This window comes from Nanorana parkeri, unplaced genomic scaffold (genome assembly GCF_000935625.1).
Source record: "Nanorana parkeri isolate BGI_ZX_2015 unplaced genomic scaffold, ASM93562v1 scaffold522, whole genome shotgun sequence".
NCBI lineage: Eukaryota > Metazoa > Chordata > Amphibia > Anura > Dicroglossidae > Nanorana > Nanorana parkeri.
Window position 1 is genome coordinate 786,953 of NW_017306790.1, and position 23,453 is coordinate 810,405.

Here is a 23,453-nt window from a genome sequence, read left to right on the forward strand (position 1 = left end):
GGAATTCACAAATCCCAGGAGCTCCGTGTGCTCCTTACAAATGACAGCTGCCTCCTAACTTTTGAATTTTGCTCTAATCTAGTCTTGGAGCTGGAAAAGTATCTGTGCTTGTACTGAGTACAGTACTTGGTATGTGAACATCCCTAATTGTTTCCTTTGTTGCATCTCTCCTGATTTTTAATGGCTCTGTATTTTCACTGGGTATTGCAACAAATGGGTAAGTGTACTTTTGTGAGTATAGAAATAAAATTACCAGAAAATGTGTTTTCTAAGGCATGGTTCACACCTGGGCGTTTTACAGCGCGTTCCTACGTGCTGTAAAACGCTCAACATGTGAAAACCAATAATTGCCTATTGGCATAGTTCCCACCTGGGCGTATTTCAGTGCGTAGGAACGCGCTGAAAAACACCATACGCCCAAAGAAGTACAGGAGCTTCTTTGGGGCGTTTTTCCGCGCGTTTCCATTGGTATTCCCGAGTGTGAATTGGGGTTAACAAAGCGGTAGCCCCGAGCCACATTCTGGAATACAGCGTACAGGTCTTACCTTGTCCGCGATCCCCGCTGTGCCCTCCAGCGGCTGCCGACTTCCCGGGTTCTGTCCCTTGCGAGCGGCTGCGTTGCAGGGGGGCGGAGCCGGCGGGAAGTTTGAAAGTAATTTTTTTTTTTTAAATGGAGAAAATAAGGAAAGAAAAAAAAAAACCATGCCGCCAGTGAAACGCGCGTTTCACTGAACGGAAAAACGTGCTAAAAAAGGAGCTGAAAAAATACGCTCAGGTGTGAACCCAGCCTTAATCTTTGGAGTTTTCAGAATTTGCCAGCAAGCAATTTTTTAATTGCTTTCCATGTGCTCGCCCCATGATAACCATTGCTTAAGAGGTTGTATCACGCTGACCAGGGTCCCGTACCGCTGTTGAAAACATCTCCCACACTTAAGCTAAAGAAATCCAAAGGTACCAGTCCAGCTAGCAGTGGGTGCTGTGCCAATTGTAGGGGCTCATCTCCCTGATCCACACAAACAATAGAAACACAGGCCACAGTGCTGCGTATGCCAATGTTCAATGTAACAGCTGGTGTTACTCTGCTTCTCTCCTGACAATATTCACCCATGCCAAGGATTCATTGTAAAGGACTTTCCTTGTATTTATAGGTTGGATACTATGGGGGTACCTTGGATATCTCTCTCCATGTGTATTACAAGGGCCTACCTAAACAGTCCATTCAACTTGCATACAATGCGGCAGGTCCTTCCAGTGCATTGTTGTTGGCAGAGCTAAAGGAGGTTGTTTGTTTGTAATGGGCATCACCTACATTTCTAGTTTCAACCCTTATCTTTATGATAGAATACTGTGCTTTGTGTTTAATAATCTGTTAGCACTTGGCTAAGTGTGAAAATACACTACATATGTTTTACATGTGGAGAAATCTAGAACACATTCTGGGTGATTTTTGGTTGAAAATTGCTTTGGTTATTTCTTGGATTTATTTTCTCGTTTTATCTTGAATAAAATGTTCTGTTTGGAATAGTATCAGTACGTTTTGTGCTTTCCCCCCTAAAGACGTCTCAAATCCCAAACAAAACTGCTAAAAGAACCAGGTCATCTGGCATTTCACTTTGGGAAAACACACCTATAAAATCATTAACGTGGCTCCATTATAATAGATGCTCGGTCCATTTCCTGGTGGTTGCCAAGTGAAGAAGTTCCTGTTGGGATACAGGAACTTGGCTGCCGGATGAATACAAGTGAGGAAATCCTATTGTTTAGGGTCTACCTCATGGCCAAGTTTAAATTGTGTCATTAACTTTTTAAACCAAGTATATGCTTTTGCTTTGGTGAAACATGAAATCTAGTTGGGGACACATTAAAAAAAAAAAATACACACGTATCCTGCTCTTAAAACAAAAAAAAAACAGATGGATACTTCATTACCATAGCTACTGCCTATAAAAGTAGGTGAACGATACAATGTATTATGCATATGCCCTTTTAAAGTCTAGCTCCTGGGGAAGGAACTACTATTATAGTGGTACCAGCTCTGCACTGGTCATTTATGTCTGGGAGTATTGTGTAATGGTCTTTTACTTACCTTATCCCCACTCCCACAAGTTCAAGGCTGGAACCCCATTACTCAAATGCAAGGCCTATAACCCAGAATTGTAAGAACACCAAAGGACAATCCACAAGCCGGAGTATAGGAGGGATGACAGGTGCGTGATGCCTATCGCCCGATGCCTGGGACATGTAGTTCCGGGTGCCGGGTAGGTGTTTTTTTTCTCTCTCTACATTTAGCCCTGCTGCAGGCGAGCAGGGTGGAGCTGCCGCTCGTTTTGTACAAATAATCTCGGTGGCTGTACAGCTGCCCAAGTCACTTGTAACAGCCTGCTTGTCTCCGCCATAGTTTTCAGGGTCCCCTGCTCTTCTGGGAGAGCTCCCCCCGCTTATCTGGCTCCCTCTCTCCACCTACTATACTTGCCTTTTGGGGAACCGTCCTTCCCCTCCGCTGGTTAGTGTGTACAATTTGTACCCTGCACTGCCGTCCAGCGCAGCCCTGCACTATGGGTTTTACATTTCGCTCTCAAATTGTGAGCACTCCTTGTTCAGCACGGTCAGCTGACCAATAAGATGCACCTCTTAGCGTGGTTAAATACGGAAAAGTAGATTGTCATATGGGACGGGTAGATTGGGCCCCTGCTTTAGTTTTTTTTTTTTCTCTTCCGTTTCTCATTAGTATAGAATAGGCACAAGAAGTTTTTGTTGCCCCCTTGAATGTCTTATCAGTTGGCCCTTGGGCTGGCTATGGGGACTATTAGGCTGCTCAGTGGCCAATGGAGGTAGCTTGCACCACAGGCTGACAATGCTTAGTAAGTTGCAGGGCAGTAGCTTATGGGCAGCCTCCTGTCTTTTGTTTTTATTACATAGTGTACACTCACACCAGTGCCTGTCCTCAAGGAGTTTACAATCCATGGTTCGTTTTGCACATACAATTACTAGAACCAGTTAGGCGACAGCGGTTTTTTCCCATTTTTGTTTTTTTGGGCCGAAAAAGCGCTGCAAAACGCTCAGTGTGAACCAGGCCTTAACCCACCAGTATGTCTTTTGGAGGTTGGGGGGACCCAGAGGAAACCCACGTGAGCACAACGATAACATGCAAACCCCATGCACATAGTTTCCTCAGATTTGAACTGGGGACTCCCAGTGCAGCAAGGCAGAGAATATTAAAACAACATTGTGCTGAAGAAAACATTGTACTGTGAGGCATGATGTAACAAATACAGAGAAATAGGTTTAGAGTTTATATACGCTTCAATCTTTGCAGCTCTGCTGAACCTTTGTGTTTTTGCTCTTTTCACTTATAGAATAAGCCACTTTTCCTGTTTATTCATATCTAGTTTTACCTTCATGTAAAACGAATTTGTGCATGCAAAAAGAGGAGGAAGTCTTTTGAATGTAAAATTAGAATCTTTGCCAGGTTACTACAAGCTGTGACTTCCTGCCCTAGTGACAACCACTTCCCTCATCTGGCAAATAGCAGTTTGGATGTCTGTGTGATACCGCAAGCTCCACAGCACTAGATCGGGGTACGGGGTGTAATCTTTTGAGCAAGCTTGACAAGATGATGCTACAGTTGACATAAGCCTTTAAGTGACATTAAACCCTCAGATGTTTTAACATAAACCAATACTGTAATGTGTACCTTACTGTAATCCATGGTAGTTTCCATTCTCTTTGCTGCTCTTTTAAATCAGTCTCTCTTCTCATGCTGGGGCAGAACTTCTGTTTTGCAGCAGACTGCCTTGTTTCTGAAATGGATACATGGTGTCTGTGTGAAGGTTCACAACCTGAGCCAGCACTACAGGAGGAGGCACTCAGCTGCAAATGTAGGTTCTCCCCCAGCATGAGAAGACATGAGGATTTAAAAGGAAGAGCAGCAAAGAGAAGGGAAACAACCATGGATTACAGTAAGGCGCACATTACAGTATTTTATGTTAAAAAATCTGAGGGTTTAATGTCACTTTAAGGAGAACCTGTGGCTCAGACTGCACATGAAAGTATTACTTTCTGAGGAAGCATTGAAAGCGCTTTTTAAAGTACATTTCCACTTTTGCATTCACACTTGAGAAAACCCCACTACCGTGTTTCCCCGAAAGTAAGACACTGTCTTATATATTTTTTCATAAACACAGTACGTTGGTTATAGCTGGCTAGGACGCCCAGTGCTTCTTCCTCAGCTGTGAGCTCAATCAATCTAAAATAAACTAATCGATAATGGGAATCGTTGACAACAATTCTTATCGATTAGTTGTTGCAGTCCTAACGCACGTGCGCGCATACTAAGTCTAGCCCCCCGCTTTATATCACCACATCTAATGCAGGTTCATTCACCTGCATTAGACGTGAGGGCGCCAAGGGAAATACGGCCGCAGAGGAGGGGGACAGAGGTGAGCACCCACTGCTGCATGACCAAGGATCAGGTGAGTATATCTTCTGTATTCCAGCCCCTAGAACAAAACGAGCAGTTAACTCTCGCAGTGCAGGAGTAGTCCCACTGCAACGGTTCACGTTTTAAATCACTGGAGTTCCTCTTTAAAGGACCTTTTTATTTGTTTTTCAGGTTCCCTGAATGCTCAGCAACTTTCATCCAATAATGCCTTGTCTTGTTTCATGGGGATTAGTTTAATGATTTAATGCCGTCACCCTCACCATAGCTCTGGGATATTGATGATGTCAGGGTGACTCATGATCTGTTAAACAGGTTTCCAGCCTTCCATACAGATGTTTACCCGCATGCTTGTCATTTATCTTTAAAATTCAGCAACTGTGCCCATTAAATGGATGCTTCCACTGCCCATAAATGTGGATAGTTAATGGTGTCTGAATGATAGGAATGGCTTGCCATGTGAGTCTAGAGGGCGTCTTGTTTGATGATTGCTATGTCACCAAAATGATTTCCCTTTTCACACAAAGTATCTAGTTTTTCTTACAATGTATGCAAAATTGTAATACATTAGAAGGACAAATTCATCATTTTTTTGTATTGGTAATGGTTTCCAGTGGTTAGATCTTATGTAGTGGCTCCAGAATGTAGTACACATTCTAATTTCAGTAATTGGAGTTTTAGTCATCTGGGCAAAATAAAAAATGACATATACTGTATGATGGGGGAAGGTACTAAAACTGGAGCGGACAGCCTCTGGAGCCCCTGGAGCATCTGTACATAGTAACCAGCCAGCTTCTATGCTCAGCCTGTTCAGTTAAATAAAAACTCCGGGCAAATAATATATTAACCCTTTCAGTGGGGGGGATACCTCCCCCCGCACTGCATGGGGTTAAGTGCTGATATTATCTAGGGAGATAAAATATCCGCTATACTCACCCGAACCTCTGTCCCAGCTTGCTGCAGAACCGGTCCCTTCAGCTGCACTTCCCCCCTCTGCTCCAGCGGTCTAAGGTCCTGTGAGTCATTACATTCTATACAGTGTATGGGACGTTAGGATGCTGAGGGCCTGTGTTAATGAGCGTGCGTTTGACTTTGCATCTCCCATACCCTGGTTTTGCATCTCCCATACAAATCTATAGGAATACAAAACCTGCATGAAGCAGGTGAAATGCAGGTCAGAAGGTGGCCAGTCAGAAGTCCAAAGCCCATCAACCCATGTCCTAATGTATCGGGTCTTCTGTTTTCTTTATCCTTTTTATACCAAATTTACATAGATTTAATTTAATAATTTGGCTCAAGTTCACTATATGACCAAACCCCTTACTAATTGAAAGTTCACTGTTTTTTTTCTATGCTTTACTTACTCTTCCATTTGTAATGCGGTCAAGCTTTGTATACAGTAATGAATATGCCTCTTTCCTTTTATTTGCTAAGTGCTGCAGTATGGGTTAATAATTTTGGTTATGTGCTTAGATGAAGCACTGAGATCTTGAAGAATGCTGAATTAAGTTTTACTTTCTTATAAGTACATTATTACATCTGTGTATACAGCATCATGCAGGAAACATATAGACCATAGATAGAAGCATGCCTATAGAAAAACTAGCATTGACTAGACTTGCACTACAGTGCCATCTAGTGCTCAAAAGACATAGTTAGTCAGCAACACAATCAGTATGCTGTTGCATCTCCAACACCCCTTCTCAACAGCATATGCGTTGCTATAGGACATCTAGCTTCTCTCGAAGGTAACTGTGATGATCCTTTGGCAATGGCTTGCAGAGTGCATCTGCAGCCATTTCTTCTGATGAGCACTGATGAGCAATATTGAATGTCAGTAATAGCTTGCTCTTGAGTGTCCCTTAGCTGGTGATACTTTACGTCGATGTGCTGGGTTCTAGGGTTGTCCCTTTCTGATTGTCTTAACAGTATATGACAGCTTGCAGGGGGTATTCCCTTTGTTGCCCGAGTGGATCTTCTAATTTCAGGTTGTTCAGTAGGATTTAACATGGACTTTGACTTATCCATTGTGAGTTTCACCTTTGTGCTGACTCCTGTGCGGCTTCACTTTGCTCAGCTTTCTTTGCTGGTTCACTGTGCAAATCCACTACACAACTTCCAGGGATCATCGTTTCTGGTAATGGAGTCTCATTAAAATAAACGCTGGGACTTATTGTCACTTTGTCAGTCTTTGGGTGGAGGATTCTATATTCCTTACTTCACTATAGCCCATCAGAATACCTTCTATTGCTGTGTTCTCCAACTTGGATTGCTTCTCCTTTTGGAATATAGGCGTAAGCTTTACATCCAAACAGTCTGATCTGCCCTAGGCTAGGCTTCGATCCATACCACATTTCAAGTGGGGTGCTTTCAACAGCTTTTGAAGGTAGTCTCTTCTGTAGGTATGTTGCAGTCATGACTGCTTCTCCCCAATAATTCTTAGGTAGGTTGGCATTTGACAGCATGCATCTGGCCATTTCTACAGGAGTGTGACTTTTCCGTTCCGCTACACCATTTTGTTCAGGAGTGTATGGTGTAGTTGTCTGGTGTACTATACCTTGTTCAGATATGATTCCACTTCCTTACTGATGTATTCCCCTCCGTTGTCGGTGCGTATAATTCCAGGTTTCTGTTGGGATTTGTTGCTGGACATGGCTACAAACTCTTGTTTGTGGAAGTGAGGTACATGTGGCCTTTGCTTCCAGAAAACATTTGCATGTCATGAGCATTTGGCAGGGCAGTACGGTTATATCTTCTGATAAGCCTCTCTTTATAATGTCTTTTATGGCTTTTGGTTTTCAGTGCCCTAGTCGTCTGTGCCAGAGATGGATACATTTGTTGTGTGGATTATGAGTGTCTTGACTTGTTTGTCTGCTGAGATGAGTCTATACAGCTGTTAATCTAGTTTTTGCTTATTGTTTCTGATTGTACATTCACCACCTCGGAATTGAACTGTGAGACCATTATTAGAAAGGGTTTTCACTGATAGAAGGCTTCCTTCTAGGTCTGCGACATGCACTACATTTTTCACAAGGATATTTTGCTTGTCCCCTGACGGTGTGATACAGTTCAAGAATCCTGGACTGTTGCCTTCTGCAGTAATACTTTTCCCATTTGCTAGGAAGACTTTGTCTTTTGCACTGAAATCAGTTTCTGTGACGGTTTCGTCACAAGTCATGTGACTTGTTGCGCCTGAGTCAATACACCATCCGTGTGGTATACTGTTCTGAGTCACTTTAAAGGTAGCACTCCATGATGTGCCTGCAGTTTCCATTGTGGCTGCCTTAGATCTTTTTCTTGTAGGTGCCTCTCGCTTTCTCTGTTTGGGTTTCCATATTGAACTGTCCTTTTTTAGGTGACCAGTCTTTTTACAGCAAAAGCACGCTCTGCTTTCTTTGTTTTGCTTTGCACTCTCATGCACCATAAAGGCTTTCTCATTTTTTTCATTGTGCATTTTTTCTTTCCTTCGGCCATATTCATTGATTTAATTTTCCTTTTGGAGTATTCTAGTGTTAGTTCCTGCTCGGGTCTGGTTTCTAGGGCGTTAATAGGAGTACTTTATGACACTGTATGCTTCTATGTGTTATCTTCCTCTCCAATTACACGTATCTTTTCTATGATTTGCGGCATGGCAGTCACATTTCCTGGCCTTTTTGTATAGCCTCATCTTATATAGCTTGCATAGCAGATATAGTTTACTCTTTAGGTTTGAACGATGCAGCACTTGTTGACTAGCGGTATTCTGTTTAGTTTCTGGGCCCATAACCTGTTGGTTAAGTGTTTTAGATGTAACACTGAGTCAGCAACACAGTCCGTATGCTGTTGCATCTCCCACAAATTAAACCCTATGTGCTGGTAGCACTAGAAGTCTGCTGCTGTCAGCCCAATTCTCTGATTCTCACCCCTAACCATTGCAGTGGTCAGTGGGGTTTGTAGAACTGCAGGAGATCTGGGCGTCTGGTCCACTTCTTCTGTGTGCTGGCATCACAGGTATTTTAGTTGCTACAAAAGAATATTTACTATACTATAATACTATATATGCAGTAGAGCTGCAGCTAACGATTATTTTCAAAATCGATTAGTTAGTCGATTTATTAGGTTCGATTAATCGGATAAACCATAAAATAGAGTTAAAAAAAAGGCTCCAGTGATGGGACTACTAGTTTGTATTGAGGTTGTAGTCCATCACAGGAGCAAGCTTGGAGCGGTGGAAGTAAAAAAAAAAAAAAAGATAGTGTGGTGTGCAATATAGTGAAATGGAAAGTGTAAAATTATACAGCAATGAATGCAGAATGGCACCGGCTATAGAGGACTACAAAACCCAGCAATAGTACATTATACAGCACAATGCAGAATACCACCAGCTATAGAGGAATACAACAAATCCCAGCAATAGTACATTATAGCTGGCGGTATTCTGCATTGCGCTGTATAATGTACTATTGCTGGGTTTTGTAGTCCTCTATAGCTGGTGGTATTTAGCATTGTACCACTTTATAATGTACTATTGCTGGGATTTGTTGTAGTCCTCTATAGCTGGTGGTATTCTGCATTGCGCTGTATAATGTATTATTGCTGGGACTTGTAGTCCTCTATACAGCGCAATGCAGAATATCACCAGCTATAGAGGAGTACAACAAATCCCAGCAATACATTATACATACAGTGTATAATGTATTGCTGGGATTTGTATTCCTATGTATAATATACAGCACAATGTACCATCAGCTATAGAGGAATACAAATCCCAGCAATACATTATAGAGCACCATGTGTGGGAAAGTGCAGGCTTACCTGAGCAGTCTTCCAGCAACTTGCTTCTGAGATCGGACCTGTCTATCAGCGGCTGTCATCCCCCCACACCTGCTCCTCCTTACTACATCTCCCCGCGTCCCTGTGCCGATCGTGGATGTGGGCGGGCGGTGAGTGTGAGGCGGGGAGGAGGTGCGGCGTGTGGAGCGTGGATGCGGGCGGGTCTGGCAGCGGCGAGCGTGAGGTGGGGAGGAGGTGCGGCGCGCAGCGTGTGTGGAGCCGTGAACAGGGCCAACTGATCGGAAGCCGATTAATCGATTATTGAAAAAGTTGACAACTTTTTCAATAATCGATTATGTCGATTAGTTGTTGCAGCCCTAATATGCAGCATGACTGCATTACATTATTAAAGTAAAAGGCTGCAATTTGGGTTTTAATGCATCCCATTGCCTGAACTACATGAAAACCTTTTTATCTTGTACTTGCTGTTTGATTCCACTTTTTTTTTTTTGCTTTGCTTGTGAAACCTTTTTGGTCATTAATGGCCCACGGGAGCAATCAGACTCCCCAGAATCCCCTTTTCATTTGCCATAAATGTTGGGTATGGTTTAATATGTTTGATATATTGGCCATTCAGTTACAGATTTAGGACTTGGTCACACTAGGGATTAATGGAAATGCACGCATTGTTTTCTATTTGGCTTCCAGCTGCTGTTCTGCTTTATTTTTATGTGTGTTGGTAAGTCTGATTCCATTCATTGGGCTTCTTCAGAACCAATGCGCATTACTTAATGTGTTTGGGTCTGAATGAGCCCTTGCATAATGTTCTTTTGGTACCTTTTTTCTCCCCTCACACAGTTTGGTGCTTTGTGAATGGCTTGATTGTACTCCGGTTTTGCAGGATGGCAGTAACCAGAGATGTTTCTGGATCATTTCATTCTCTTTGTGGCATGTCTAGGACAGCCTTGTTGTTCCTGTTTGCAAATTACTTTTGACTTGACTCCAATTTGTGCAAGCAGATATTCGATACATGACATGAAACCTTATTCTAGTGGTTTTTGCATTTTGAAGGAGAGTTCTAAGCAGTTACAAAATTATTAAAATTCTCCCCTCCCCCCTAAACTGATTGAGGATGTAGTCCATAATCATTCTAGGGGATGGTGTATAACAGAGAAATGCATAAACTATGAACCTGTGAAAACTGGCTTCCTGTACTGGGAGTATGCTACTCTATGTTCCATCTGTACATCTGCTATATTGTAGCTCCGATTTTAAAGGGCACAGAAGTTGTCATTGCTGGCACAAATTGCAGTTTGCGTCTTTCCAGGATTTGGAAGTCAGCGGGACTTCACTAGTGATGCAAGCACGTCTTTCATTGACATGTATCCACATAATCATACATATTTTATTGATCTGTCAATAAAAGACGTGCTTGCATCACTATTGGGTTGCCGGTGACTTTCCGATCTGATTTTTCTTGAATGCGGCGCCAACCACTTGTCACTACTGCACCCAACACGATGGGACACACACAATATTTTCAGGATTTGGCACACATGTCGCAAACCATCTTCAACATAGGTGAACTGCGTGTTTGATGATTTGGTGCACATCGAGTGTGGATCACATGTGTGCCAAGTGTCATAAAAACAATAGTTTAATGTTTTTCTGGCTAACAAAGCAATGCCAAGAACCCACTTGGTGCCTGCTCTAAGGAACCTCTTCACTATTGAAAGATTAAAAATGGCTGACAGGTTAGCTGTCAGCCATCAGAGTAGCATAGACTCATAGAAAATTGCTGCATGCTGTTAGGTCTGTGACTTCATTGAAAGAAAAATCAAAATTGCTATCCATTACGATAGGGGAGTGCGGGAACGTTGTTGATTTTGCTTGTGTATCGTACTGTAAAATTATATCTGCAGCATTTGATAATGACGTCTATAAACAACATTGTTTTCGTTATGTTTCCCCAGATCCTTTAATTTCTTTGAGTCCACCATGTCTTACGGAAGAGGACCGTTTTAGTTTTGAAGCAATCCGAACAATTCACAAACAAATGGATGATGACAATGATGGTGGCATTGAAGTGGAGGAAAGTGTTGATGTGAGTAGAATGTGTTCTTCCCAAACATGCTGACATTGAGTACGTTATCTGGCATAACCCGGTAGCATTGTTCCTATAGTACTATTATCCATGTTTATTTTATGGCCATTTTCAGGCTTCATGCTATTTTCTGAAGTATTGGTAGTCTAGCTTATTTCTTATATGCAAGTACTTTTACATAGTGCACACATAAAGCAATAAATTTCTCGATCATATTTGTTCCTTGTACAGTGCGTTGGTAGCGCTGGTCATTAATACTTACATTTTTGGGGCAGTTTTCAATATTGCCTGTGTATGTGTCTTGTGCAGTATCGTTTTGCTGATCGTTCTTTTAGATTTTGTTTAATTTTTACGTTGACTTTTTTGCTTTTGTGGATTATGATTTTAAACCAAAAATATACAACGCTTCATTTTGTGTGTATTGACCATGTCCTAGTGCCAGCTGATCCTTGTGGTTTCCTTTGGGCCTGAGTGTGCATATTCATACAATGAGGGCAGACTTTTTCTCTCCTTTTTGTGTAGTAGATTCTTTGCTGAAGCTGGATTTGCCTATGTTAGTGCAGATTCTGTAAGAAATGCTTTGTACCACTACAGACTGCCTAAGCGTGACTGGTGCCTTAGAGGAGAACTATGGGGTCAGTATTTTTCCCCATAGTTCTCCGGGTAACGGGAGGACACAAACTAGCGTCCTCCCGTTACCCTAGGCTCAGTATACCGCGAGCTACAGCTTGCGGTATACTGAGACGCCGGAGCGGATCCCGGGTACCTGCCCCCTCCCCCGTCCGTTCCGCCAGTCAGCGCGGGGAGAGGGGAATCCAGCCCCTCCCCCTGTCACGGCAGAGAGCCGTGACAGGATCGAGATGTGAGCGAACCCGGTATGTGTTCGCTCACCTCCCGATCTACTGAGCCGACCTGTGACAGTCTCATTGTCACAGGTCGGCTAGAACTATGAGGTGAGTGGAAATCACTCATCTCATAGCTCTCCTTTTAAAGGCTAGATCTGGAAATGCTTGTTAAAGCCATTTTGGTGCAGTGGGCACGGTCTGCTCCCCCTGATTACAGATCAAAACTCTCCAGCGTTTTGAGCAACGTTCGTATTATATTATGTCTGGTGTTGCTCTTCACTGTTATTGTGGCCATTGATTTGGACAAGCTGAGCTCATCATAACAGAATATCTTCTTGTTTAGGATTCTAGTGCTGTGGTTTGGAATTGGTGGCCATTCAACCCTATTCATGCAATGCACATTTGGCAGTTCTGGTTATCTTTATAGAACGGCAGGACTTGTCCAATGAATGTCTTATGTACCTCTTGTCCCTGTAGAGGTATAGACTGTCCCAGAATAAAGCTGGCCATACACTTTACAACCATCGCACGACTTTCGAATAAAGGTGGCCATACACGTGCCGATTATCGTACAATAATTGCAGCAAATCCCGCGATCGTAGGATAATCGGCAGGTGTATGGAAGACTTTTGTCTTACGAGCATGTTGGAAAACCAGCCGAAAATCGTAAGATTTTCGGCGGGTTTGTGGCAAATGGCGCACGGGCCGGTGTGTGCAAGCACGCACTACCCACTCGGCATTGCAGTCATCAGAAGCCCTCCCCTCAGCGGGGCGGGCTTGCCATGAACCCAAGTACGATCTGCCTGTCCAAGATGGGCAGATCGTACGAGCTTTAAATTAGCTTACAACCGTCGAAAGACGTGCGATGGTTGTAAAGCGTATGGCCAGACGTGCGACCGTACAGTAGAAACGGTCGCACGCCTTCCATACACCTGCCGATTATGGTACGATCGCGTAATTTCCCGCGTTTTTCGTACGATAATCAGCAGGTGTATGGCCATCTTTAGCATTACCTTCAAGCTGGATGCATGGGATGCCAGCCACCACAGGACTGATTTCAGGTAGCATTCATTAACAGCTTAATCTGTTTAAAATCTCTTAAAACACGCTGGAATTTTAGCTTTGGTGATTTGAGAAAATTATGTACAAATCTAACATAATTTGACTTGTGACCCTTTTTTGATACTCTGGCCCCAAAACCCTCCTAGATAGAAAGTGATAGTGATTCCCTGAAAATAAGACTGTCTTATATTTTTTTTTTTTGGCTCAAACACACTAGGTCTTATTTTATTTTTTTAATGTACAACAATCTTCACTTATTCATGTAGAAAAGTCTACATGTATTCATGTACAAAAATATGGTAATCAGGGGTGCCGTACCTTTCCAAGAGCAATTTGCTAACCAATCACTATCGATTCCTCACAGGCGGAGTGCATTGGGTATCACTCTGCCTGTGACAGGAGGCGGCGCTATAGAGGAAGCATCGGCTTATGCGGCTCTGCTCCCTCCGGTGCCGCCTTGCTTCCTTTAGCGCTGGCTTCGTTGGCACCGCTGATTCTCTCCCGCAGCTCTTCAAGTTCCCCCTTATGCCACCACCGTCCCTGGGAATGGTCACAACTAGGTCTTATTTTCAGGGTAGGTTTTATATTTCAGCAATTCCCAAAAATAGCACTAGGTTTTATTTTCGGGGTAGGTCTTATTTTCGGGGAAACAGGGTAGTTTAGAGCAGGGCTTAAAATTTCCACTCGCCTGCTCGCATTTGGCTCCAAGTACCGGTCTGCAGGCCAACTCCGGCCCGCGAGCCGGTACTATGTGGCCCGCAGCCAGCTGACATGTCAGGCACACGGTCGCAGACCGCGTACCTGACTTGCGGTAGCAGCTCCATGGTCTACATCTGTGTCGGAGCAGAGCAGTTCTGAGCTCCGGCCGAAAGAAAGGATGGATCGATCCCTGGTTATCTGGGGGTGACTAGTGACCTCACTAATCACCCCCAGATAACCAGCGATCGATCCTGCTCACAGCCTCCTCCCTGCAAATACATGAAAACGACTTTTGTTATGCGATGGTTGTAAGGTCATTAAAATTTCGTACTTGTGATCATCGTACTTGTGATCATCGCAAGCCCTCCCACTGAGGGGAGGGCTTGCGATTTTTTTCAGTGCAGAGCGGGCTTGCACTGCAAAAATGCGGCATTTGTCTTCTGACCATGGTACCAGCCTGCCGAAAATCGTACGATTTTCGGCAGGTTTTCCAGCGTGCTCGAAAGACGTGGGACCTTACAGTAGAAGCGGTCGCACGCTGCCTATACATCTGCTGATTATCATACGATCGTGGGATCACCAGTGACTATCGTACGATAATCAGCAGGTGTATTGGCACCTTTAGTGTATGTGTATATTAGGCCCCATTCACACCTACAGCAACTATCATACAATAAGAATTATCATAAGATTATTTAAGATGGTGTGTTGAGGGGTGGAGTTAAGGCCGGGGCAGGGTAAGGGTTAGGTGGGGCAACTGGTGGCATGTAACTCTTAAGGCCTGGCTAAAAGCTCAGGACTTGAAATTTTGAGCCCTGGCTTAGAGAGTAATTGAGGTTAAGGCTGGGTTCACACCTAGGCGTATCGAATATGCGCGTTTGTCCCCCTTTTTACCGCGATTCGCGGTAACAGAACGCGTGACAAATAGAGCTGCAGCTAGCGATTATTTTCAAAATCGATTAGTTAGCCGATTATTAAGTTCGATTAATCGGATAAACAATTAAAAAAAAATTAAAAATGGCTCCAGTGATGGGACTACTAGTTTGTATTGAGATTGTAGTCCATCATAGGAGCAAGCTTGGAGCGGTGGAAAAAAAATAGTGCGGTGTGCAATATAGTGAAAAGGAAAGTGTAAAATTATACAGCAATGAATGCAGAATTGCACCGGCTATAGAGGACTACAAATCCCAGCAATAGTACATTATACAGCGCAATGCAGAATATCACCAGCTATAACAAACGCGTGTTTCCGAGAGCTACTTGGCTGTATCCCAATGGAAACGCGTGACAAACGCCCCAAATAAGCTCCTGTACTTCTTTGGGCGTAGGGCGTTTTGTGTCGCGATGTCCTTTTCTCTCATGTCCCACAGAGTCTGTGCGGATACACGCTGCTCCATAGACTTACCTTGTGTCTCTCCTCGTCTCCCGGCCGAACATCTGAAGTGCGCATGCGCCCGCCCCAAGATCCTTTGCGCCCGCCCCAAGATCCTTTGCGGCCACCCGAGACTATTCAGATGTTCGGACGGCAGCGTGCGGCGAAGACGCAGGTAAGTTTAAAGCCTTTTTAAAAGTGTTTTTTTTTTTTGTTTTTGCATATATCTACTGCTATGCAAAAACCGCTGAGGGTTTCATAACCCTTTAAGACAGCCTGATGGTAGGGATTTTGGAATGCCTCCTGACTTATTTCTCTGTTCTTCCTGTAAGAAAACATTTAGACTAAGGTGCTCAGGAGGGGGTAGAAACCAGTCAGAAGATTCCCATCTGTGTTCACCTAAGCTGACAATGGTAGCCTTACTCTTTGGGGCTTGTTCAGCCCATCTGGTAAAAATGTCCAGGGCAGCCCAAATGCAAGACAAGGCAATATTCCTTGTTATGGATGGTGACCGTTCACATGACTGCGTTCCAGCATGCAGTACTTTGTTTTTAAGCATTTCGCAGTGAGTACAACCGCATTGCCCTGCCATGAGCCCATAGAACTAAATAAAATGTCTCTTGTGAAAGTTCAATAAAGTGTGATGTAAAAATGTGAATCTTTATATAAAGCTATGGGATTTTCCAGATTTTTGTAAGTAATTTCCTAGTATAGACAATATTGTGATGTAAAGCTGAAGCCTGAGAGGGTCCCACTCGTGAGAGCGTACGTGTTTTCATCGAAGTAGCTCTCTGAAGGCAGTGGCAGGTAAATTGAAAATTCTTTTCAGATTATTGCAGTATCTGTTGCCAAGTCTGCAATATGTTTGTTCTAAACCTTCCAAATCCGCTTATGGTCTTAAATACCAGGGTTATGGCTTGTAATATTAAGGGTGTGTGAAACATTTGGTAGCAAAACAGACACAGAATTAAAGGGCCAGTGCATCCAAAGGTTACATTTCCATTGCAGGTGGAGTATAGTAGACAGTCTCATTTTTATACTTCTTTTCAGCAGCCATATAAAAGATTTTGAAAACGAATTACAATTTCATTATGTTTCAGAGTACTTCTCTTTGAAATTATAGTATAACTACCCTTAAAGTGAACCTATGTATTGCTTGCCAGCCCCACCAGTTGTTTATACTATACGTGATTCCCCCACCACTGCTGTTACATTCGGGAGGCGGGGCGGGTGCGGGTAGAGAGCCCTCAGCCCTGTTAGCTCTGATTGGAGGGACTTGGAGCCTAAAGGAGTACTCCTTCCTGCTCCTATGTATGAAAGAAGCAAAGGAAACAACCGCAGGGTCTGGCATTAAAGTGAACCTGTTGCTTTGCCATGCACAGAAAAACCTCAAGTTCACGTCAAATTACATAAAGTGCAGTTTAATGGCTGCTGTTCCTTTCCATAATGTGCAAGTAAATTAATTATTGCAGTCTAGGGATGCACAGAAACAATTTTTTTCAAGACCTCAGGTACTTGCAGATACCAATTATCCATACTTTTTCTAAAAGGGACATGACTTTTTTTTTTGTAAAACAATACAGAAAATGATTTTAGGGCAGTTTCTTTATAATTATGAAGAACTGTAACTCAATCCATGATTAAACAGCATTGGAGAATGGCAACGGTCTTGCCGGGGCTGCGTTTGGGTCTCGCCAGTGCATCGGGCTCTCTAGGGCTGTGCCCATCTTTGGAGGCAAGGGATGTGAAAGCGGACCGACACTGTCAAAGGCGGCTGCCACGAGGTCCCCAGCAAGCTATAGAACTACTTCTTCCAAGAGGCATTTACTTACACATGGGTTATTGACTGTTGAGAGGAACTCTGGGTGACAGGTTCATTAACCTTTGCAGCGGGGGTACCTCTGCACCACAAGGGTTAACTGCTTGTTTTTAATAAAGGTGGACAGGGCTGAAAATGCTGGTTGGGTTTTAGTGCAGCTGAGATGGAATATTCGCTTAAAAAGTTTAGGCGCACACTGGATTTCTGGCAGATCAGAAGGTATATTCTGTACTTGCTGCATTTTCAAAGGGACAAAACATAAGGAAATGTGCATTTACTGCACAAATGTACTGAATGTGTTTTTGTTTTGCCCTGAAATACACCTTCAATGCAGGGCTTGACAGGAGTAAGGGAGCTAATGCTCCTTAAAAATTGCAGCTGCCTCCTTGCTGTTGGGCTTTGCTCTAGTTGTCAGTGGAGATGGCTACTAAAAATCCTGCTGGCTCCTGAATACCATATTCCACCCCTGCCCTAATGGAAAATTATTAGGACATACACTGATCAGCCATAACATTATGACCACTGAGAGGTGAAGTGAATAACATTGATTATCTCATTTACAATGGCACCTGATAATGGGTGGGATGTTTTAGGCAGAAGGTGAGTATTGTGTCCCTGACCTTGATGTGTTGGAAGCCGAAAACATGGAAAAGTGTAAGGATTTGAGTGACTTTGATGAGTGACTGGGTCAGAGCAACTCCAAAACAGGAGCTCTTGTGGGATGTTCCCAGTCTGCAGTCATCAGGAGTTTGAGGTGTTGACTTGGCCCTCAAATGCTCCAGATCTCAATCCAATTGAACATCTGTAGGATGTGATGGAAAAACAAGTCCGATCCACCTCACAACTTACAGGACTTAAAGGAGAACTATGGGGGTAAGGCTTTTCCCCATAGTTCTCCTTACGGTAACGTGAGGACACAAACTAACGTCCTCCCATCACCCTAAGGTCAGTATACCGCGAGCTACTGCTCACGGTATACTGAGACGCCACAGTATACCGGGAGCTACTGCTCGCGGTATACTGAGATGCCGCAGCGGATCCCGACAATTATGTCTGGATCCGCCCAGCTACGTGAATGACAGCTGGCTCTGCCTATCTAGAGGCAGAGCCAGTTGTACCCGCCCCTTCCCCGTTCGATCCGCCAGTCAGCGCTGGCGGATCGGGGAGGGGGAATCCAGATCGAGAGGTGAGTGAACGCCGGTATGTGTTCGCTCACCTCCCGATCTACTGAGCCGACCTGTGACAGTCTCATTGTCACAGGTCGGCTAGAACTATGAGGTGAGTGAAAAGCACTCGCCTCATAGTTCTCCTTTAAAGTGTCAGCTACTGACGCCAGATACCACAGCATACCTTCAGAGATCTAGTGCAGTCCATGCCTTGACAGGTCAGGGTGGCCATAATGTTATGGCTAATCTGTGCATAATGTGTTAGTTTTGGCTCACCCATTGTACTTATTTTGTGTTCTTGCTGTTAGGGGTGGCAGAGTTATGCCCATTGTATCCACTCTTTCTGCATTAGTTTTACATGATCAGGGATTTAATAGTTTTGGTCTGTGCTTCTTATCTCTACAGACAGACTACTTTTTCCCACATTTTTGCTGCGCTTGGCTGGTAGTGTCAAGCTTCCCGCAGCCACTATGTCAAGGAACGGCTCATACGATTGCTTGGTCATCAGATTGTTTTGTAACCTCCTACAAGCTTCTTATGAATTTTGTATTGCTGGGAACAGGGAAACGCAACCTGTGATTTTATCCTTTTAATATGTTAGATTGAATTACTTGGGATTCCATTATTTTAGCTGATTCATCATTTTATGAGCTGTGGGAAATTCGAGGAACAGCCTAATGGCTTGATGTGAAGTGATTTTATCGAAGGGGCTTTGAGTTTGTTGGAAGTGGGTGAATAGCGATTTGCACTTATTTCATGTGGTGATGTGGTGAAAGAGGACTACTGTCCTGAGCTGTGCTATGTTTGTGGAAGGAACTGGTACCCTGCTTAGAAAATCCATCCTTTCATAATAGGGTATTAACTTGGTATTGGTTCGTTGGATTCGACTAAAATGTAATGGTGTTGATGATGTTCTTTCATGTCTCCCCATTTTATTCATAATCGCAGCCAGGTTATAGGACACGAGATGGATTCATGAATTACTTTTATCTGCAACATGGGTCATACTTTGCCTATGCAAATACAGTATGCAATAAAGTACAGCTGTTCAAATATTTACCTATAGGCAAACTTTTACCTTTCTAAAATAAGACGGGCTCCAAAATCCCTGGGCTGCCACTAAGCCAAGGTTTCTGCTTTAAAAGCTAGTCATTTATAAAAGGTTTTCTTTTTTTCTCTCAGATTTTTAAAATAAAACCAACTCGAGGCAGCCCAGAAAGCAAATCTATAAAAAGTACATCCATTCTGAACCATGTAGTTGAAGTTATTTTCAAAAACATTTTTAGCATATCTAAATCCTTAGGTGAAGCGGATATTCCTTGTAGCATTGCCCACAAACTTTCAATGATGATGCAGTACATCAGGATCAATAAGGCAATTCTACATGATTGATATGGCCTAGGACCGGACAAACCATGGCCACCAGGTTGTCATGATGAGTAGAAATTATCCCATGGTAGCTAGCTCTAATCCCAGGATCCCATGGGTTCAACACTTTGTCCCAGCCGTGTGGTTTATGTGGACACTTTTTTTTTTAATTCTGGTGTCATACCTGACACTGGTTAAGCCAAAGGATGACCCATAAAAACTCTTGACCGGAAACAAACGCAAAGGCAAGGTGGGTGCGGCATTTTCTGTTTGCCTGAGAAGGGACCACTAGGTTCCGAAACTGCGCTCTGAGATGTTACACTATTATAATCAATAAAGAAATTGACTTGGCATCTCTTCGGAGTGCAAGTGACCTATTTCAATAGCACACACTTGCACACTTTCAAATTCAACATAGCATAGGGAGAAGATGCAAAGGAAGCAGATCTGATCCAATCTGGGGTAGAGCTGCGGGTACAGAAATATGGATGGGACCTTTAAGGGGGAAATAAATGGAGGCAGAAATGCAGTAGAGTGGGGTGGCACTTTTATGTTTCTACCCGACCTACCAGCGACTTAAATTTAGCTGTTCGGTTTACATCCTGTGTCAATTCTACTGATGGTCGGCTCCTTGTGCTACATCTTCTTATGTCACAGTAAGCTGTCTCTCCCATCAACTTCTGAGGGAACATCGGGTCACTCTGTTGGAATAACAAGGGCCCCGCGGAAGGTGGGGGGGAGAGAAGTTTCTAAATTAACTCCCATCTCTGAATATCCGAATAAAAAAACAAAATATAGTTTAACACATGAGTTGCCCTCATTGTTTGTGCCCCGACCAAAAAAAAGTTTAAATGGAACTCAAGTCACTTAAACTCTAGTAGGAAGAATAAAAAATGTTTGACTCGATGTTCACTTTAATTGCACAACAGCTTCAGGTACATGACTGGCTCTGTTTGCTCTGACTCCGTAGGCCGGGTTCACACCTAGGCATTTTTGAGCAGTAGAAAACGCTCTTTTAAACGCCCAACACAAGAAATCCCATGATTTTCAATGGCCCCTGTTCACACCTGAGCGCCAAACCAAGAAAAAAAAAAAAGTACATGAGTTTTTTTGCGTTTGTACTCCCTTCGTCTATTGACCGCAATGTTTCTTGAGCTGCCAGTCAAAACACACGTCTTCATGCGCACGCATTTTCAGATTTGCAAAATTGTGCAAATAACCACATGCTGAACCTGCGCTTACAAATGCGCAAAAACGATGGCGCCTTGGTGTGAACATGGCCTAACACTCAAAGCCAATAAACTATTCTAGGACTGTGACCGCGCACATACCTGTAACCAGTGGAGATATAAAAAGAGATTTTACTTTGTCTTTTTCCGGACAAGATAAGGCCTAAAGCTTGGCCATAAACTGCAATATTTTCTTTGTTCAACCTGCGGCCTAATGAAAGAAAATGGAACTAATTCTTGATTGAGGATTCTCCTGCGGTCTCCATTGTATTCTGACAGCTAATTGGCTGCTGTTCTGTTCCTTCCAAGGTTTTCTGACAGGCTCCTTCGATCAGCTGATTGAGGGATGCCGGCCGAAAGGGTGCTGACCCACTGTGCCGCTGGCTGGCTGAACTTCAGCTGGTTCATCAAGAACTGACCGAAATTTGCATATGAGCTATACATGGTTAGATTTCTCTCATAGAATTACTGGTTGGCTGCAAAATGTTGTTTTTGTTCCTGGGTTTTGTTATCCTTTGTGAACACTTCATTTGCAAACTGAAAAGTCTCTTTTCCTTATGTAAATCTTACCCATAGTGTTTACTTATTTTTTTTTTTTCCAATCTATTTCTAATAGTTGGGTTAGCCCTATGGCCCCATTTTTGTTGTATCAAAGTCTGATACACTTAATGCACACAACCGGCGATCTATTTTAAAGGGTCAGTGCACCCAAAATTGCTTTGATGTATGGCACCAGGGTGAATTGGTCAGTGGCTTCTTTTAAGTACTGTGAGATCGTAGACTGGCCCATCTGCAACAGCCATTACGAAGCAAAGTATTTTCAAAGGATACTTTACCTGCCCTTTGAAGAGCTGCTGTCTGTATTGTATCTGTTTTGATAGGCTAGTTATCGAATAGGAATTGGAGCTCATGGACGTGCCAACTCACATGTTTAATTAAACTTTACAAATAAAATTATTATCCTCAGGGGCTCAGGCACATATATTTTTCAATATGTCCAAATTAACCAACACTACCAAAGCACACATATCTTTTCCTCTTTGAGGATATGTCTGCTCCCAGGGAGTCCCCTGATCCCAAGAACATTGTTCACAAGGCCCCAGCTATGGCCAAAGTAAAGACTGTTACATTCTGGTAGTTGTAGCTTAAAAGGCTGCTGTCATGAACATTTTCTATTCTCAAAACTACCTAGTTAGTACTTATAGTGATAGTATCCCGTCTATACATTTAATTTTTTACATACGTTTACATTTTTTTTCCTCATGTAACTGCGGACCAAGCTGACCACCAAAGTAATATTGGTGGCTTGGGACAAACTCTTAATACTGCCGGTAGTGCTTACAATGGCTATCTTTTTGTTTGCAGGGTTTAAATTTCAATAAAAAAAAAAGACCATCACTTTTGCTAGAAGGCTTGGTCTACATGCAAATGTGTAAAAAAAAATATGTAATATTATGTGAAATAGAAAATTCATTTTTACACTAAATACCAAAGTATCATACAGAAACTACAGTCATACAAAAAAGCAAGTACACCCCATGTTGTTTAAACTTATTTAAACAGGCAAACATTAGCTCTTTATGCAAACAGGCCTAGAGATAAAGGTGATATGCTTGAGCAAATGACACATGAATTGATATGGTGTATTCATTCTCCTAATATAAATGCAGATTTGTCTCATAGAATGACTACCTACGTTTACCACCACCATTTCAAGAGCTCCAAAATTTCACTACAGTATCTGCAAGTGCTCTTGCAACAGTTGGTTTGCTGTCCAATAATATTTGAGAGCAAGACTAGTTTCCAATTGAACATATAGGCAAAAACCAGACCTTCTGGAACAGTGTTTGGTTACAGTAACAGCATTTCAGAAGAAACATCTCATACCAACTGTTAAGCGTGGTGGTAGAAATATTCTAGTTTGGGATTGATTTGCAGCTTAAAGTGGAATTAAACCTTTTTTTTTTTTTGCATATATCTACTGCTAGCAAGCAGTAGATATATGCAAAAACATAAAAGTTAAAAAAGGTATCAAATGGGTAAAAATGTGCCTGTGTCTACGCCACTCGCTCCCTTCTGTCTGAAGATCTGAAAAAGCGGCCGTGAAGGATCATGCGCCGGGCACATGCGCAGTAGAGATCTTCAGCCGGCAGAAGAGGCGAGACACCATGTAAGTCAATGCACGCAGACAGGAGCGTGCATGTGGACAGACACCATGGGACACAGGAGTCAGCGCTGGATCAGAGACTGGCACCAGCGCTGGAGGGACTCCTGGAAACTACAGGAAAGATCGGATCTAGAGACATCATTTAAGTTAAGTCCTTAAAGCGGCATTGCCAGGGAATGTGACTTTAAAGTTACTTGAAGGCGCTAGACTGCTTGCACTCATTGACATGCCTATGTATTCTAGATCGGTTTATTATATGCTTTGATATGAATGTGAGGCCATCTGTCTGAGTGTTGAGGTTAAACTGGAAAATGGATGTTTCAACACATAATGACCCGAAGCACACTCTACCAAGGAGTAGGTCAAAAAGACGAAATGGAAGGTTATGAGCTGCCGTAGTCAAAGCCTTTATTTGAATCCCATTGAAATGTT

At 43.0% G+C, this 23,453-nt stretch overlaps 1 protein-coding gene across 1 annotated transcript in view; it reads left to right on the forward strand.

The window, feature by feature from the left end:
* Positions 1 to 23,453, forward strand: part of STIM2 (stromal interaction molecule 2) — an 83,249-nt gene that overhangs the window by 1,176 nt on the left and 58,620 nt on the right. The window contains exons 2-5 of the mRNA XM_018561404.1: positions 4,374 to 4,472; positions 6,427 to 6,575; positions 8,356 to 8,428; positions 11,164 to 11,294. Of these exons, the coding sequence (XP_018416906.1) occupies positions 4,374 to 4,472; positions 6,427 to 6,575; positions 8,356 to 8,428; positions 11,164 to 11,294 (452 nt within the window). The remainder of the gene's footprint in view (positions 1 to 4,373; positions 4,473 to 6,426; positions 6,576 to 8,355; positions 8,429 to 11,163; positions 11,295 to 23,453) is intronic.